Raw genomic sequence first — 17,548 nt, 5'->3', positions numbered from 1 at the left:
CAACATGGCAGGTGATGCCTTCAAAACCAGTAGAAGAATCTTCCCAGTGTGATAAGTTGGAGTCTTACATAACACAATGTCTTTATAGCCCATCACCTTTGCCATGTAAAGTACTCTAACCAAGAGAGTAAATGCCGCATCTTATTTATAATTTCTGCTCACATTCAAGGCGAGGGTTCTATGCAGGGTTTGTATACAGGTAGGTGGAAACCAAGGGAGCCATTGTAGAATTCTGCCTGCCACAGCCTTTTTTTCTGATATTTATATTAAGTTTCTGATCTCTATCTTTGCTTTCTTTGTTTTCTAGCTCTTTCTATGAACAGACATGTTGGAGAAGAGATTCTCTTTTGCATTTACAGGCATTATAGCCTAGAGGTAAAGCATTTTAGTTATGAAGAGAATACGCAGGAGACAAATCTGGCTCTACCATTTACTAGCCATGTAACCTTGGGCGAATTACTTAATGTCTCCGTGCATTGGTTCCCCATCCATATATAAAATAAGTGAAATAGTGGCATTTATCTTATAGGTCGATATGAAGGTTAAATGAGATAATACCTAGGTTTTAATAAACGTGAGTATTATTCCTTTACTTTCTGTCAAAGATGATACCAGTCATGAGAGCTAAATAGGAATTAGAAAGACTTACTTTTACATATTTGCAGAGTTTATGAAATTGTGATCTCTTATATGTCCATTGTCCATTTTCCATAAAATGTTCATAGAATCTCTGTGAGGAAGGCATCATTATCCCTATTTTACAGAAAGGTACTGGAAGTTCAGGGCAGTTAAGGAAATTGCCCAAGGTCACATAGCTGTGAAAAAGGCTGGGAGATAAACTTCTAAATTCAGGTCTTCAGAATCCAAGGTCAGAGCTCTTTTCAGTAGGCCAACGTGAGAAAGTGGTATTAGACCTGTTCATTATGGCACTGTGTGGTAGAACTCAGATTCAGGAGAGAATGTAGGTCGAGGTACAGTAAGTATGAATTTCAATAGCCAGTTTGGAGATATCATGGGTTACCTTGGAGAACTATCCACTGTTTCAGTATTCAAGAAGAGGTCATATAGTAAGGCATAGTGAAAAGAGCTTGGGTATTAGAGTGATTTTTTGATTAATAAATATTTACAGCTCCTATGTCAAGTATTGTTACTATTTATTGGGGATCTAATGGTAAGCAAACACAGGAAGCTTGAATTGATTATTTCCCCTGAGGTTTGTGAAGATTACATAAAACAGCATATTATAAAGTACCTACCAGTGTCTGGGCCAGAAAGGGTACTTCCAGGAGGTGGGCCAGATCATGAGACTGGGATGTGGTAGAAGGGGCTTTCGCATAAAACTGACAGCTGACCTAGAGTTACCCTTCAATCCACAAACAAGCATTAATACTCCTTACTTACCATGTGCCAGGCACAGTGTTAAGTGCCAGAGGGTTGCAATCAAAAGGAAGAGACATCCATGTGTTAGTTCTAAGTGGACTATCTATCAAACAATAGAAATACAACATATTGCTACATAAGATGGAGTAATACCTTCATCTTTGTTGGGTCCAGAATTGTTTTATGAAGTTGGAATTTAAGTTTGATATTGATGCATTATACTATTTTGGTAGTCTGATAAGCTAATTAAAGAGCCTACTACTTGGTAACAATTTCATCCATTATTGTATTTAACACTTTGCTATTTGCTAGCCAATAAAATAGACTCATTCTCTGCTGTATCTCATTTAATTGGAAGAATTCTGATAACTCTGTGGGTTGATCACATTATGCATTTAAAATACAGAGAGAAGAAAACATGCATGCAAGGTTAAAACCTTAGAGTTGATGCTCTAGAAGCAAAGCCTGAGGGGGGATTCCTGTATTCTTGGGAAACACATTTTCTGAGAATAGGGTAGCAGAAGAAATGGGTAAGGTAATGTGGGAAAAGGATGAAGTTTGAGAAGAAATAAGTAAAAGTAGGGTTTCAGAAGAAGTCTAGCCTCAGCCTGATCTCACAAGGAGCTCTGAGCATGAGTCGCAACAGAGGTTGTCCTGCCCAGAGGCAATGAGGGTGAACAGTTACCCTACTACCCCCCTTGCCCCATCCCACATTGATCAGTCAATCATTAGTCATGCCCTAACCCTAGGAAAGCAGGAGAGTAGGGTGGGCAACACTTCCCGGGCATCTTCAGGTAAGGAAACTCCTGCCAACTAAGAGAAATCCTTCAGAAAATAGTCAGGGCGAGTCACCAGAAGACAATCTTTGTGGCAGCCGCAGTTGAGAGCAGTTCCATGGTAAATGAGGTCTGGATGAAGCATTAACAGCAATAGCTACAGTCACATAGCTGGGAAGCAGAGGAGGAAAAAAGGCAGTGCATTTCTGCCGACTGGTTCAAAAGCAGTTTTGGTCTGTCTCCTAAAGTCCCAAATGTTTTTAACCACTAAACAACATATGTACTGAGTTTATAGTTTTTACCTACTTTATCTCATTGAATTTGAGTTTTCCCCAAAACAGAGTATAGTACGTATCTGCCCATTTTTATGGAGAAGGAAATGGAGGTTCTCAGAATCTGAATCTAAGATCCCATGGCCAGTGATTGATACAGCTAGGATGCACACCCAGGTCTTCCGGCTCTCTCTCTTTACTGTTATCTAACTGGGAAATTTGGGCAAAATGGAATAAAGGTCTTGACATCAGGGAGAACTAAAGCACCAAGTTCATTTTCTACATCAAAACACTTTAGTGAAGCAGCTAAATCTGGTGATGTCCTCTTTAGCTTTGGCCTTCTCTCATTGTGTGCTGTTTGGAGAACTCTGTTACGTTGCTCTGGCCTTTAACTCAGGCTCAGTCTTCCAAAATGAGCTGCTGTCAGTTAGAAGCATGTTTTGTCACATCCTTGTTGCATCAAATCCCAGCCACTGCTTTGCTTGAAGGTGATCTTGGCGTCACCCTAACTGTCCAACTCCAAATCCTAGATGCCCATAATTTCCCTTACAGCTCTGCCTAATAGACAGATACATATGCTTTATGTCATCCCCCACTTACCCACAAACAGATGGACTGAAAGGGAACAGAGACACCGAAGACAAAATTTCATTTGTAAGAAACAATGGCTCTATCAACATGGGCAAGCCCTTTAATTTCTGAGTTTATTTTTCTGTAAAATTAGTAGCCCATGTTCTACTTCTTAGAGTTGTTATATAGGTTAGAAGCAATATATTTAAAATACCAAGCACATGGCAGGTGTGCAACAAATGATAGTTATTTTTATGCAACAGATACACCTGCACAGGAGCCAAATTCACAAGGGTGCCTGCTAAGTAAGCTTTTAGCACTCCAGCCTTGGAAAGCAGTAGCTTCTCATTGAGTTTAACACATTTGACATGCCACTTAGACAAATCTCTTGCCTACCTCTACCTTCTACCCCCGGTCTCTCCCAATGACCACTGTCTTCATGTCTCAAGTTTCCCTTGTTCAGAATGCCCTGCTCTGGTGACACCACTGCCATTCGTGCCCCAGCTTTATGGCGATTCCTCCATGAAACCTTCCCATAGGAGGGTCAGGGTTTCTGTGGCCCACAAGTTAAGTGACCTGCCCTGCCATGTGACCTCTGGGAAGATTCTCTATTTCTTAATATTTCTGACAAATGACATTCTGGAGAGGGTCTCTGATCTTTTTCAACTTCTTTTGTGATACGTGATGTCAACATTTCCCATTTCTGGACTATTTCCCTGGAGGGAGCAAGAATCCTTTCTTCTGAAAAAAGTGACATGAGGTCAGGATCACTTTTTATTTTTTATTATTATTTTATTTTTTTGAGATGGAGTCTTGCTCTGTCACCCAGGCTGGAGTGCAGTGGCATCATCTCGTCTCACTGCAACCTCTTCCTTCCAGGTTCAAGTGATTCTCTTGCCTCAGCCTCCTAAGTAGCTGGGATTACGGGCACGCACCTTCATGCTTGGCTAATTTTTGTATTTTTAGTAGAGATGGGGTTTCACCACATTGGTCAGGCTGGTCTTGAACTCTTGACCCCATGATTCACCCACCTCGGCCTCCCAAAGTGCTGGGATTACAGACGTGAACCACCGTGCCCGGCCAGGACCACTTTTAAAACCTCAGTTTCCTCTTCTCTATAAGGGGGCTAGTTGATTTCTCTCAGCAATGTTGCTGAACCGAATGTCAAACCATGGAACATATCGCCCCACCCAGTCTATACACAGCTAAATGTCTTTCCCCTTGTACTCCAAGACCCTCTGGATTTTTGTTAAAGTCCAGAACAAACAGTTAATGTCTACTAGTTCCTGTTGTATTTTCTTTTTATATTCTTGAGGACTTAATACCATGTTGAGCATATGGTAGGGGCTCAAAAAAGTAAAATTTTAATGGATAATGGTGACCTGTGACTCCACCCCTGTAAGCAGCAGGCACACTAGGCATTGGCCTCCCCTACCCTGCATCTCCTTTCAGTTGGGTAAGCCTCCCAGCACAGAAGGAGTAAAGCACCCTGTGCTCAGAGGCATGTCACTTTTCTTAAACTCGCAAACCTTCAGGCTGTGAGCTGATAACCAAATAGTGTTAAAAGGATTTCAACCCTATCTGATTCCAGGAGGAAGGGAAATGGAAGGGGCTGTTCTGACTCTGGAGTGTCAAGTGTGTAAATATTCCAAATCTAATAGCTGAGGCTTGGTTCAGTTGCTCTCAGCTGCCTCTCTGGAAGGACCCACCTAGATCCCCCAGGCTGTCCCTGGGCTGGAGTGGTCTGGACAGGAGCCCCACCCCTTCCACTGACATCTGTCTCTGTTAATGGAGTTGGTAGGAGGCATGTTTGGGAGGGACTGGGTGTCTATTAGGCTCCCGAGTCACTGCATTTTGGCCCTATCAGGACAGGCCAGGGTCTACTACAGGGCCTCCTTTGAATTTGACAGTGCTCGGTGATATCTATTAATAAATACCTTGGGTAAATCTGGAGTGAAGGTTTCTTACCCTGTGTACTTTCTCAATGACTGGCTGGGGTTGTACCAAAAATGAATGAACATACAGTGCCACTAGGACCTCTGACCCCTTGCTCATGGTAGACTCATTTGAACATTCCTTTAGCCACAGCTCTGCACCCCCAAATGAAAACATTGGATTTACATTCACTAATCATTTTACACTGGACCATGCCCTCCATCAACTATGCCAGTCCCAGCAGCTAGATTATGTTCCATGTGCCGGTCCTGTCTTCCTCCACTCCTCCCCGCTGCCTCTTGCAACAACAGTTCACGCTTCAACCAGACCATCCCTGTCAGGGCACAGGAATATACAGGCCATTTGCAAAGAGCATCTTCTTCAGAGTCAGAGACTCTCATTGCAGTTTCCTTTCAGTCACCATATTCCTGAACAGGCTTGGAAACGACTTAACCTTTCTGAGCCCTCTTATTTCTTCAGCTCTTCAACGAGTACGGTACAAGCAAGGTCCAACGATGTGCTGCAGAGGGAGGCTGTCTGCCTATTGAGAAGTACCCAGTCCACCAGGGGCCTGCTGTAAATATTTCCGCTACTTCCTCCGGGGGAGATGATGGTTTAATGACAACTTTAATGGATTATAAAGAGGAAGGCATCCTCTCTGCTCTCTGCGCATGATATGGGGTGAGGCATAGGCCATGCTAAGGTCAGGTCAGGCTGGAGCTGCTGAAACATACCAAGGTGACTCACTTCCCTGATAACACTGCTGAGAAAAATGCAGGCTGCTTCTTGCCCTTCCTGTAGCTGGGACACACCTCTTAGGATGGAAGATACTTGGCACCTGGGAAGAAATGTCAAGTCAGGTCAGGAAGAACTGGCTCTGAGTCTGGGCTTTTCCTTCTGAGCTCAGAAAGAGTTGGGTAAAAAGTAAATACATAAATAACCTGTGCTTTGACTCTGAGTAGCCTCTAAGCCTGAGTTTATAGTCAATGTGATCTTGGGCAAGTTTCTCATGTTCTCTGGACCTATTTTCTCCTATTTGAAATTTCCATAATAATATCTGCATCCTGGGGTGGCTTGGAGAAATTTCAATGAGTTCTTAAGTGTAGGAGGTGATTAATAATATCCATTTCTGTCATTTTCCTTCGGTATAAACTATGTCAGGAAACCAGTTTATTTTGCTTGTTTGTATTTTCTCTTTTACTGTAATAAATGTTTTATTTTTACTAAAATCCGATGTGTTTAGTTTTGTAAAAGGCTGACTGCATGAAGAATGCATGAAAAAACTGAGGATAAGACGGGTTTATGTGACCATCTCCAACAACCTGGCTGCTCGGGGGCAGAAGTGAAAATGAACTCCAGCCTCTCCTCTGGGGGCAGGTACAGTGGCTCTCTTCGGTGCTACCCTCAACTCTGCCCTTTTCTCTTTTTAACTTCAACCCTTGGGAGTTTACATTTTCTTTCACATTCAGGACTCCAAATTTAGAGTTGATTTTGAAACATACACATATTTATGTCTCAGTGCATATGGAATATATGTCTATAATGCCAATGTATCTTTCAGGAAGTAAGCACTTTTAAACTAAGCAAAAGACTACTACCCTTTTAGTCAGCCTTTCACAGAACCTACAGGATGAAGACACACATAGATTTTGCAGTTTCTCTTTTCTATTCTAATTGGCTTTCTGGAGGCCAACTGCCACTTGGGGCAAAGTACCCAGGCCCAAGATCATTCTGAAGGCCAAGGGTTTAATCCTCTTTATTGTAGGTTTCAACCACTGCTGAGATCAGAAGCGTATGCAAATATTCTTTGAGGTCAAGATGGATCCCAAGGGACTTCTAGCCAGTCACTAACTGCTTCTCCATCCTGAATATTGCTTCGTTTACTTGAAGTTTACACGTGGGAATGGGTAAAACCGTGACCTCCAAAAATGGCAAGGAATCATCAAGGAGATAAATCTTACAATCCAAGTAAAAATAAATCTGATGATCACAATGAGACATTGAAAATTAAAAAGAGCAATGCAGAAAGGAGAGGGGAGAGAGACGACTATAATAGCCATAAAAAACGTGGTTTTTTTTAAGTAACAAAAGAATTTAGATTTTGCAATGAGTGCAACACAGACAGCTATTTTGAGTTGGGGGCAAGTTAATTATATTCAAAAAAAGATAGCGTCTCCAGAAAAATCTTTTTTTTTTTTTTCAGTGAAATAGTTTAGTTCCTTCATATAGAGACATATTACACAATGTTAACAACCATGAAAAACAATACAAAATGCCCTCCATTTAACAAGTAGAAAAATATAACTAGTATATATGGCAATTGTGAATCTAATACTGTACAGAAGTACTTTATGGATTTTACAAATAAATTATACCTTAAATGCTTTTTTAAAATTCTTTCCCCTCCCCCAGATGTACACCAGAACTTACAGTAGGAAAGTTTCTGAGCTTAGCTTATTGCAAATCAGTGCCAGTCAAATGTTCTGCCAACAAGCTCGAAGAATTTCTTATTTGGCTCATGAAAATATTCGTGCAGTTTATTGAGTAGTTTGGGATCTACTTGGGGGTGCGCCCGGCCTTTGGACTCATGTAAGCAGCGGTCCCGGCCGCTGTCCCGCAGGCAGTAAAAGCCCTTGGTTTTGTTAAAGTAGAAGTTCGAGGCATTGATCTGCGGCGACAGCTTCAGGAACCTCTCGACCTTTTGGATCTCGGGGAAAGGATCCCTGATGAGGCGGTCGCCGTCCACAATGTGGATGTGGCGCAGCGGGAAGAAGCGCAGCCAGTTCTGCATGTGCACGTGGTAGAGGCTGCGGTTGAGGGCCTTGTAGTCCACGTTGAGCCGGCCGTCGCGCACCAGGAACTCCTCGATGGACGGGTAGGGCTTGCGCTTCTGCATGTGGTTGTAGAACACTTGGGTGTAGTCAGATAGCACGCGCTCCGACGGGTCTCGCAGGATGAGCAGCAGCCGGATGGACGGGTTCATGCTGTGGACTCGCTCAGGCACTTTGGGCGACGTGAAGTACGCGGGGGTCTTTTCCACCGTGAGCTGGTGTGGCCAGGAGAAGGGCATCTGGCTGAGGTACCAGCCCAGGCCGTGGCCGTAGTGCTCCTCCCAGTCGAAGAAGTGGACCTCGTTCTCCGCGGCCGCCACATCGGGGTGCAGGCTGAGCATCTCCAGCAGCGCGCGCGTGCCGCCCTTGCGCACGCCGATGATGATGGTCTGAGGCAGCTGCTGGGCAGAGCCGTTCGGGGCCGCGCCATAGCGGACGTCATCCTGGAGGGTCCCCGCTTTCCGCAGAAGCTCCTGCTGGCCCAGCTCGGCGGGGCGGGAAGGCACTAGCTGGGGCTGGGCCACCAGCAGCACCGCGCCCAGGAGCAGCGCGGCCATGCTGGACACCACGGTGGCTTCACTGGGCCGCGCGCCGCTGGGTCATGAAGCGCAGCAGCACGGAAGCCTCCTAGTCAGTGGCACATGGGAGTTTCAGGCCTTCAATTACTAGGGAACAAAAAGGGAAGATATTAACATATAACAAAGACAGGAATAATTCAACTAACAACTCTGTAGCCACTCTGCAGTGAGGACTATATTCAACCCCCCGGGACTCTCAGTTTCTTATCCTATACAGGAGCAGATGGCAAACATTTTCTGCAAAAGGCCAGAGAGTAAGTATTTTAGGCTTTAAGGGACATACTTTAGGCCAACTCCAACTTCAACCGTGCTATTATAGATGGAATACAGCCATAGACAACACACAAGGGAATGGGTGTGGTTGTGTTCCAAGAACACTCTATTTATGGGCACTGAGTGAATTTCATGTAATTTTCACGTGTCATTAAATATTATTTTCCTTTTTACTATTATTATTTTTTGCAATCATTTATATGTTTAGCTGTTTGGCTGCATACAACCGGGCCAGGTTTGGCCCCCCAGTCAGAGCGTGCTAACCCTTACTATAAAGGAAAGGGTTGGGAAGACCCTTCGGAACTCAGCAAAAATCAATAAAATAGCTACTACTCACCAGTCCCTGGCAGAGGGGTAGGTGATATAGAAGCAGGCTTTGTTCCTGCCCCCTGCTCTTCCAGCCAGGGGCTGTAATCTAACAAAGCATGTAAATTAGTATGAAAGACTTCATGATTAGTCCCAATTCTTCACCCTGTGTCCAACCCTTGAATTGGCCTTGCCACTAGCATATGAGCAGATGTGACAACATATCAGTCCCCAGCCTGGCTGCAAGAGGTCTTGTGTGTTTTGGCTCACCCTCTTTCACTCTTGCCTTTGCCATGAGAAGAATATGCCCTGGCTAGCCCATGGTCCCGGGGGAGGATGAGAGACACATACGGCCATCCCATCTCATAAGCGAAGATGCATGATTGTGGTTTTAAGCCACTGAGTTTTGGAGTGATTTGTATTGCAGCAGGAAATTGGCAAAAGTTAATTGATGCAGCCTGATTATAGGCATCAGGGTGTATATGTTATGATTGTAATTTAGGTAGGGTACTACGAAGACACATGTTCATTCATTTTGCCTGAAATAATTGGGGATGGTTTCACAGTGGTGGAAACATTTGAAGTAGGCCTGGAGGGATAAACAAGTGAAATTACTACAACGTACAAAAAAGCCTTCACGTGTCCAAAGCTTTACTATTGATAATGTGGTCTCATACTATGCTCAGCTATTGTCTCTACAATCCTACATTGTAAGGTAGGAAGGCAGGGCAGATGTCACCACCATTTTTTTTCTTTTTTTTTAGATGGAGTTTTGCTCTTGTTGCTCAGGCTGGAGTGCAATGGTGCGATCTCAGTTCACTGCAACCTTCGCCTCCGGGGTTCAAGTGATTCTCCTGCCTCAGTCTCTTGAGTAACTGAGATTACAGGCATGTGCCACCACATCTGGCCAATTTTGTATGTTTAGTAGAGATGGGGTTTCTCCATGTTGGTCAGGCTGGTCTTGAGCTCCCAACCTCAGGTGATCCACCCGCCTCGGCCTCCCAAAGTGCTGGGATTACAGGCATGAGCCACTGCACCTGGCCTGTCACCACCATTTTATAGAGGGTAGCCTTGTCTAAGGACACAATTCTATTAGTCTTTCAAAATTCAGAGCCCAAATTGAAAACTCTAAACTCAGGGTTCTTTATCCACAACCACCTCTTTTTCACAAAACTTCTCCTCTTTACCTATTTAAGATTTATAACATTTAGGCAGTAAAGGACACAGGAACTGCTGGCCTAGATGTTTCAGGGTTCCACAGGACAGACCAGTCCATGGTTTATGTTTTCAAGGAGCTGATACTCAGTCTGTCATGTTGTCCTCTAAAGAAGTGATTGGATGCTCTCACTTGAGTCGTCTCTGTTAAAACACATTAAGGGAAGGGTAAGAGACAGGCCTGGCTTGGGGACTGTGGGATTTACAAAGGTAGTAAAAATGTTCTCCATCAAGAGGACCCATCATCTTTTGTACAGTAGCTTCAAAATTTACTTCATCAGTTTAAAACTTGTCCAGAATGAATAAAGGAAGAACAAATTCCAGGACATCCATTTTTATGATCAACCAGCTGATCTATCTTTCTCAGATATTGTGTTATCTGTTTAGAAAAACATATTAAAGAGCAAGTAATCAAACAGACGGAAGCCTTTAGAGAACCACAGTGCACTGGAGAAGGGACCTGAGGGATCAGTGATGTAACTCTTTAAGAAAAAATCAAGAATGCTTTAGAAAGGATAACCACGAACGATGATGTTTCAGGTTGGTTCTACCGATTGGTGAGCTCAATTTAACGGGTCAATTGCTTTAGTCAACTGATGGTTTCAGGGTGTTTCGGTTGAATTTCATTTCCTTCTCAAGTCATCCAGGTTGTTCAACCAAATGTACCAGTTGTGCTTGGCTCTTACATATTTGAGATGTGAGAATGTATGCATGTATGTATCATGTTTGGGTGTGTCTGTATGTGTGTATGCGTGTGTGTGTGTGTGTGTGCAGGTATAACAGGTTGGTCAAGGGAGAGACGGACAAACTACTACCCTTTAGAGAGCTATGCTGTGTGTTGCTCACTGCTATCCCCAGCTTTTTTTTTTTTTGAGACGGAATCTCACTCTGTCGCCCAGGCTGGAGTGCAGTGGCGCGATCTTGGCTCACTGCAAGCTCCGCCTCCCGGGTTCATGCCATTCTCCTGCCTCAGCCTCCCCAGTAGCTGGGACTACAGGCGCCCGCCACCACACCCGGCTAATTTTTTTTTTTTTGTATTTTTAGTAGAGACGGGGTTTCACCATGTTAGCCAGGATGGTCTCGATCTCCTGACCTCGTGATCCACCTGCCTTGGCCTCCCAAAGTGCTGGGATTACAGGTGTGAGCCACTGCGCCCGGCCTGCTATCCCCATCTTATAGTTCCATGTTCAGACTCAGGGAACAACACATTCATATTATTTGATACCTAAGTGTAGAGGCAGAGGCCAGATCTGAAATTCATATTATCTGACTGTTTATGCTCCCTCCACTCTAACCTGAGGCATCCTGGTTAGTGTAGTGTACATCTGAGGTTTCTTTCCTGAAGGGGAATTACCAGCACACAGTAAAGAAGAAACTAAATATAGTTTGTCCTTCATGAAAGAAAACAACAACAACATATTGGGAAGTTAAGTAGCTTAAAAGTTCCTTGTTTGTACTTTAATCCTTTCTAAAAATGTATTTACTTATGTCTAGACCTTTTTCATTCAAAAATATTTGAGACTTATAGAGAAAGAAATTGGCTAACATCTTATATACACATATGCAAGTATATATGCACACATATACATACACACATACTATATATAGCATATATATCATGTTTATAAATATGCCCCATGTGTATCTTTTATGTATATATGTAAAAACGTGTGTAAGTATATATGTGTGTGTGTAAATGTATGCACACATATATTAATATCGAAATATAGTGTAACCTGTTTTATATTACATGCACACCATGGGCATTGGGAGCCAACTTCCTCTTGTGGTTTTATAATTTGGACTTCCCAGGGGCACAGAAAGGATTTTTGGTCCTTTTTGTAATACTCTCAGAAACAAAAAGATTCCTAAGCTCAGGTGAACCTATAAAGCCATTCCTGTGGGCCACCTTGATCTTGACAGTGAAATTATAAACATCAGGGAAGAAGGGGGTCACTTAGTCCCTGCCTTTCACACCCCAAGATGACTTGCCCAGTGTCACATAGTAAATCTGTTCCCAGGACTTTTGGCTCCTGAATTCCAGTTCTGTAGTCTAGTTGCTGTTATTACTGTCTTTCGAGTAAGTGCTTGTAATGTAAAATAATGACAATGTATTGGGGACTCCAAAGAAGAAAAACCCAACAAAATCTACCCAGCAATGACAACTCCCTGACCACCAACTTCCAGTGTCAGCTGACACACAGGGTACATGCAGTACAGGGTCAAACTTGCTCATTTGTTCTGGTCAGTAGAAGGGTCCAAATGAATTGCACAGGCTCTGGAGTCAGGATTCCTGTCTCCAGTTTGGACCCTGGTCAAAGTGACTTAACCTCTCTTAGCTTCAGTTGCCTCATCTGTAAAATGGTAATAATTCCACCTGCCTCAAATGATTACTTTGAGACGGAAATGAAACAATGTGTGTCAGGACTGTCCAATATAAATATATTTTGTATCACATATGCATTCAGACATTTTCCAAGGGTCACATTTTAAAACATATATTTCACATAGCTTAACATATCTAAAATGTTATCACTGTAACATATAATCACCTATATAATTTCTCTTTTTTGAGACAGAGTCTTCCTCTGTTGCCCAAGCTGGAGTGCAGTGGCATGATTTCAGCTCACTGTAACCTCTGCATACTGGGTTCAAGTGGTTCTTGTGCCTCAGCCTCCCAAGTAGCTGGGACCACAGTTGTGTGCCACCACACCTGGCTAATTTTTGTACTACAATTTTAGTAGAGATGGGGTTTGACTGGTCTCGAACTCCTGACCTCAAGTGATCCACCTGTCTCGGTCTCTCAAAGTGCTTGGATTACAGGCGTGAGCCACCATACCTGGCCTAATCACTATATAAAATTAATGAAGGATTTTGCATTTTTTCTACCCAGTCTTCGAAATCCAAGTGTGTATATATTTACCCGTGTAGCACATATCAAGGACACATATGACTGGTGGCAATTGAGTTAGAGAGCATAGAGACAGAGAGCACTGAGCACATTTGCAATTCTTGATCTGAGAGCCCTTTAAGTGTGGAACACACTTTCCTGAAAGCAAGATTCCCTACCCATTCACAGATTAGGAGCTTCCTAAACAGGAGAAGAACCAGGAAGACAGGTTTGAACCTGCAGGCAGCACAAAGGCAAATTCGATCTTCTCCCTCAAGAAACAAACCAGATAAAAGTAAACAAATGGGAACTTTTGACAGTTGAAGCCCTTGGCTGACATGGGCATGGATACAGAATTCTCCATAGCACCTGAAGCAGAGGCCACAACCTTGGCAAAAGCAATGATCGCAGCTCCCGTCTGCAGCAATTGCTACTCAGCAGGCACTAGGCTGGCAACTTTCCATGCAGGGCTTGCTGTAATCCTCACTGCAAGTCCTCAAGGTAAGTCATGTTATTATTTTAAAAAGTGAGGTTCAGAGAAATGAAGTCATGTGTCTAGAAAGTTAGCCAGGTACTTCACTGTCCCTTTCACTTTTCTTGGCAATGTCTAGAGATAGTGAGCAAGTTGTTAATGAACTTGGCTCGACTTCTTTGGTCCTGTTGAATATGTGCCTTGCACCAATTCTTTGATGAAGGACGGAATTTCTATGAAACCTGAGACTTGCTAAGATGGGCACAATGAACCTCCGCCTTCCTTTTATAGATGGGTTAATAGGTCCCAAGGGGAGATCCAGCTACCTCTCTGTTTACTTCCCTCTATCAGGGAGGCTGTTTTCTGGGTACTACGGTGAAAACCCAAGGCCTGAGTTTCATGAACTGAGAAGATTGAAGTCCTTCCTATCAGCAACAGTGAACTTCCTCAAGTCCCACTGTGAAGACAGTAGCCACATGCCAGGCATGGGAAACCCAATGGAGAGTCCACAGACTCTTCCAGATGGAGGCTTCCCTTGCACTTGGAATTAAATCCAAACTCCTTTCCAAGGAGGCCTTTCCTCCAAATGGAGGTCTTGCCTTGCTCTACTCTATCCTCTAGGGCCTGGCATGATTTCTGGTATATAGCACGTTCTAGACATTTTGTTTGCTGAATGAACTTGTCAAATGCAGTAGACGGGCAAATAGCTGGAAGGTACTGGGAACATATTTTAACACAGTAGCAAGAGAAACTTTAAGGGTTTGAAACTTCTGTCTCTAGAGAGTCAAGCAGAAAGCAGAAGTTGAAAGGGGGACTCAGCATTTCTAATCGTGATTGGGCGACATCACCTGAGAGCCTAGAAAATATTTGGATTAAAAAAGGAGGGGAAGCTATGAAACAACCCTTCAAAAATATTTTCATTTTCTCCTTATGTCTCCTTATTACATAATTCACATCATGACCTAGATTTCAAATGTAATTAACTATAATATATTCTCTCAGTCCCACTGCTGGAACATATTCATAGATGAAATGAAATAACTAGGATATTTTACAAGAGGTACATTTAATGAATCTGGAACAGTGATGCCTGCCATCTGTCGGTCTGTAGGACACCTTCACAGCCCCTCAACAAGAGATGATGACACACTGTCACAGGTAGGAATCTCCTGTAGGGTAGCAGGGATGATCAAAACATACAACCATAAGTCACTTATAGGATTTAACAAAAGGGTTAGAAGGGAAGAGATTACCTGCTGAGCACTCACTGGGTGCCAGGTGGCAAGCACTTGAGTATAAATTATTTCTTCTAATACTTGCAACAATACAAGAGGTGATTGTTCTCATTTTATTTTATATTTTTAAGCAATAAAAATGTGGTGGAGAGTAGTAGATGAACAAAGAAGATTTTTGCAATCAGGTAGATCCAGGCTAGAATTCTTATTGCTAACTGACCTCAGTCAATGTCTAACCTCTCTGGGGCTCCATGTTCCCCTCTGCAAGTATGAGCTTAAATCTTCTTGATAGGGGTGTCATCATAATTAAATACGATGACCCATGCCAAATACATGGCACAGTGTCTGGCACACAGTCATTCAACAAATGTTAATGGCCTGCCTTTCATATTCATATCTGCCATGACAGAAATGCAAACATGCTGTTAAGGTTAAATGACCTCCTCAAGGTCACAGAACCTGGTAATATCAAACTAAAATATTCCACTGGCCATCCTCAAAGTCCATGGTGTGCCTTTGTCCCCTTTGAATGGTGATGCTTTCCCTTGGGCAGTGGGGATTGCATTCCAGGCGAGGGAGAGCTTACTTAAAACCACAATGAGATAGAAGAAGTGTGAGATTTATTATACTGTTATGCAAGAACTGCTTCTTTCCAAGAATCCCATGGTGTTGAGTGATTTAATTTTCTGGAACACACTGAAACATGAGAAAGACAGGTTGAACAACAGAACTGTCATTTTTTTTAGTCTACCAAACTTCTGGACAATCAACAGTATAAGATTATTTTTTCATTGTTAAGAACGAAAAATGTCTTCACTTTCATCTTTGCACAGCTACTGAAGAGCACCTCGCAGTGGTGTCAGATTTTCATCCTTGGCAGGTCATTTTGGAAACAGTGAAATTGGAAATAGATTCAGTTTGTGCCTGTCAGTCTATGAGAGGACAGTGATATTTCAAGACCTACATAAATATTTATTTTCTTGAAATTGCTTATACATGTCAATCTTCAACGAATGTTGACATTCACTTTTGTTTGGATTTCCTTATGGTAATTGCTGTGAGGTGGGATGGGGTGAAAAGAGTTTAGGGTAGAAAGGATCATAAGTCAGGCCACATAATGTTAATAAGCTTTCTTGGACCAATTTACTATGCAGTGGGGGATAAGTTAGAGTAATTGGCCCCATTGTTTCCTTGAAAAAGAGGAGGACTATTCGAATATCTCCTCCTCTAGACTTCTATGCTTCCTTGAATTCTCTGCATGTCTGAGAGGTGCCATATTTACAAAAGTTTAACTGGATAATAAATTGAATTCTCTGAAATCGAAGGAAGGAGATGCCTTGGCAAGCCAAGGAAGGTAGCACGGTGTGCTCACTGGGAGAAGGATTCCCATCTCAGTGTTATTTGTGAACCTCTAAGTGCTCCTTGATAAAATGAGAATGATAAATGCAACAAGTCAACGCACACAACATTATTCCCCAGATCAGGTGAAGGATTAGGGCCCAAGGATTTGGATAAAAAGTTCACATGAGAGGTAACTAAAGATTTCCTCCTGGGGGAGACTTGTGGCTGCAAGTTACAACCATCAGGCAAAGTGCTTTCCAAACATGCATATGTACGCATGTCACTTAGAAAGCCAGTTACAAATGCAGATTCTAATGCAAGAGGCCTGAGCAGAGGCCTGGGATTCTGTATTCCTCATAAATTTCCAGAGGAGCTAATCTAACCCTCGATAGTCTTTGGAATGGCTAGAGCCCTGTGAGCTTAGAATATGGGTGCCAATTCAGATTCTGATACTCTTGGCCCGGGGGAGAGATGGGCAAGGTCTTTTGATTTTTATTTGTTTGTTTCCTACTGTTGTTGGGGTAGTATATTTTTAATTCTAGGATTGAAAACAATTGTGGTAGACAAAATAGACAGGGATGATTTTGGCTGCCGAGTTTGTATTTTGGGAGGCAGGAGATGGAGGGAAGACTCTGGGAATTAACAGGATTTACAGCCAAAAACCCAGTCTCAAATCTTAGCTCTGTAACTTAAAATCTGCAAGACAGCCCTGAAACTTGGAGTTTGAGATTGAATGCACTGGCCCTACATATTTACTGTGAGGATTAAATAAAATAGTACATGTGGCATGCTTAGGGTATTGCCATACTGTCTGGCCTGTGGTAAGCTCTCAAATCATGGTAGTTATTTTTGTCCCTTAAAAAGAAAAATCCTGGGTGTTATAAATGGGATCCTGGGATGATAATTAGTCAAACACATTTGTTCATGATGCAAAGTACTGCAGTGACTCAACCAGACAGAGGCTCAAAGAAGAAAGGACAGTGACACATAGAAATAATTCAGTTCTCTGTGGAAGGGCACGCAGTGGCCGTGGGTCCTTCAGAAAGGGCTCCTGAATGAATGATGAGCAGCCAGGTGTGTGCAGTGGTAAGGCAGGCCCCCAGTGAAGGAAGAGGAGGAGTTACTTCTCAACATGTTTAATCTGCATTGCTGTGCGCTGAAGGCAGCAGTGACCTAAATAAATCCTTCATTAGAAGCAGAAACACACTGGCTCAGGCACTGCGCAGCAGAGCTCTGTGACAGGAGGGCGGACAGACAGGGCTTCTCCTATTACTCAGTGCAACTGAGTGGAAGAGGGACCCCATAACAGACAGGAGACAGGAGCTGGGCTGCCTTGGGCCCACTCTGGGGTGCATGGCTTCAGCCCCTGCTCCAGGGGTGACTGAGCCTCTGAGAGGTGCCATCTTAGCTAAAGAAGCTCCCCTGGATGGGGTGGATGGTCATCGATCACACTGCAGATGGTGAGTACCCACAA

The 17,548-nt window shown here is 43.2% G+C and overlaps 1 protein-coding gene and 1 long non-coding RNA gene across 3 annotated transcripts in view; one reads left to right on the top strand and one right to left on the bottom strand.

Moving 5' to 3' along the window:
- Positions 1-17,548, top strand: part of LOC126955538 (uncharacterized) — a 656,849-nt gene that overhangs the window by 558,359 nt on the left and 80,942 nt on the right. The window lies entirely within an intron of this gene.
- HS3ST1 (heparan sulfate-glucosamine 3-sulfotransferase 1) overlaps positions 1,465-17,548 on the bottom strand; it is a 36,673-nt gene continuing 20,589 nt past the window's right edge. For both annotated transcript variants that reach the window (XM_050792199.1, XM_050792198.1), the window contains exon 2: positions 1,465-8,429. In XM_050792199.1, the coding sequence (XP_050648156.1) occupies positions 7,398-8,321 (924 nt within the window). In that variant the 5' untranslated portion in view covers positions 8,322-8,429 and the 3' untranslated portion in view covers positions 1,465-7,397. The remainder of the gene's footprint in view (positions 8,430-17,548) is intronic.

The sequence above is a fragment of the Macaca thibetana genome, chromosome 5 (genome assembly GCF_024542745.1).
Source record: "Macaca thibetana thibetana isolate TM-01 chromosome 5, ASM2454274v1, whole genome shotgun sequence".
In the NCBI taxonomy this organism is placed as follows: domain Eukaryota; kingdom Metazoa; phylum Chordata; class Mammalia; order Primates; family Cercopithecidae; genus Macaca; species Macaca thibetana.
This window is presented reverse-complemented; position numbering and strand designations above follow the sequence as displayed.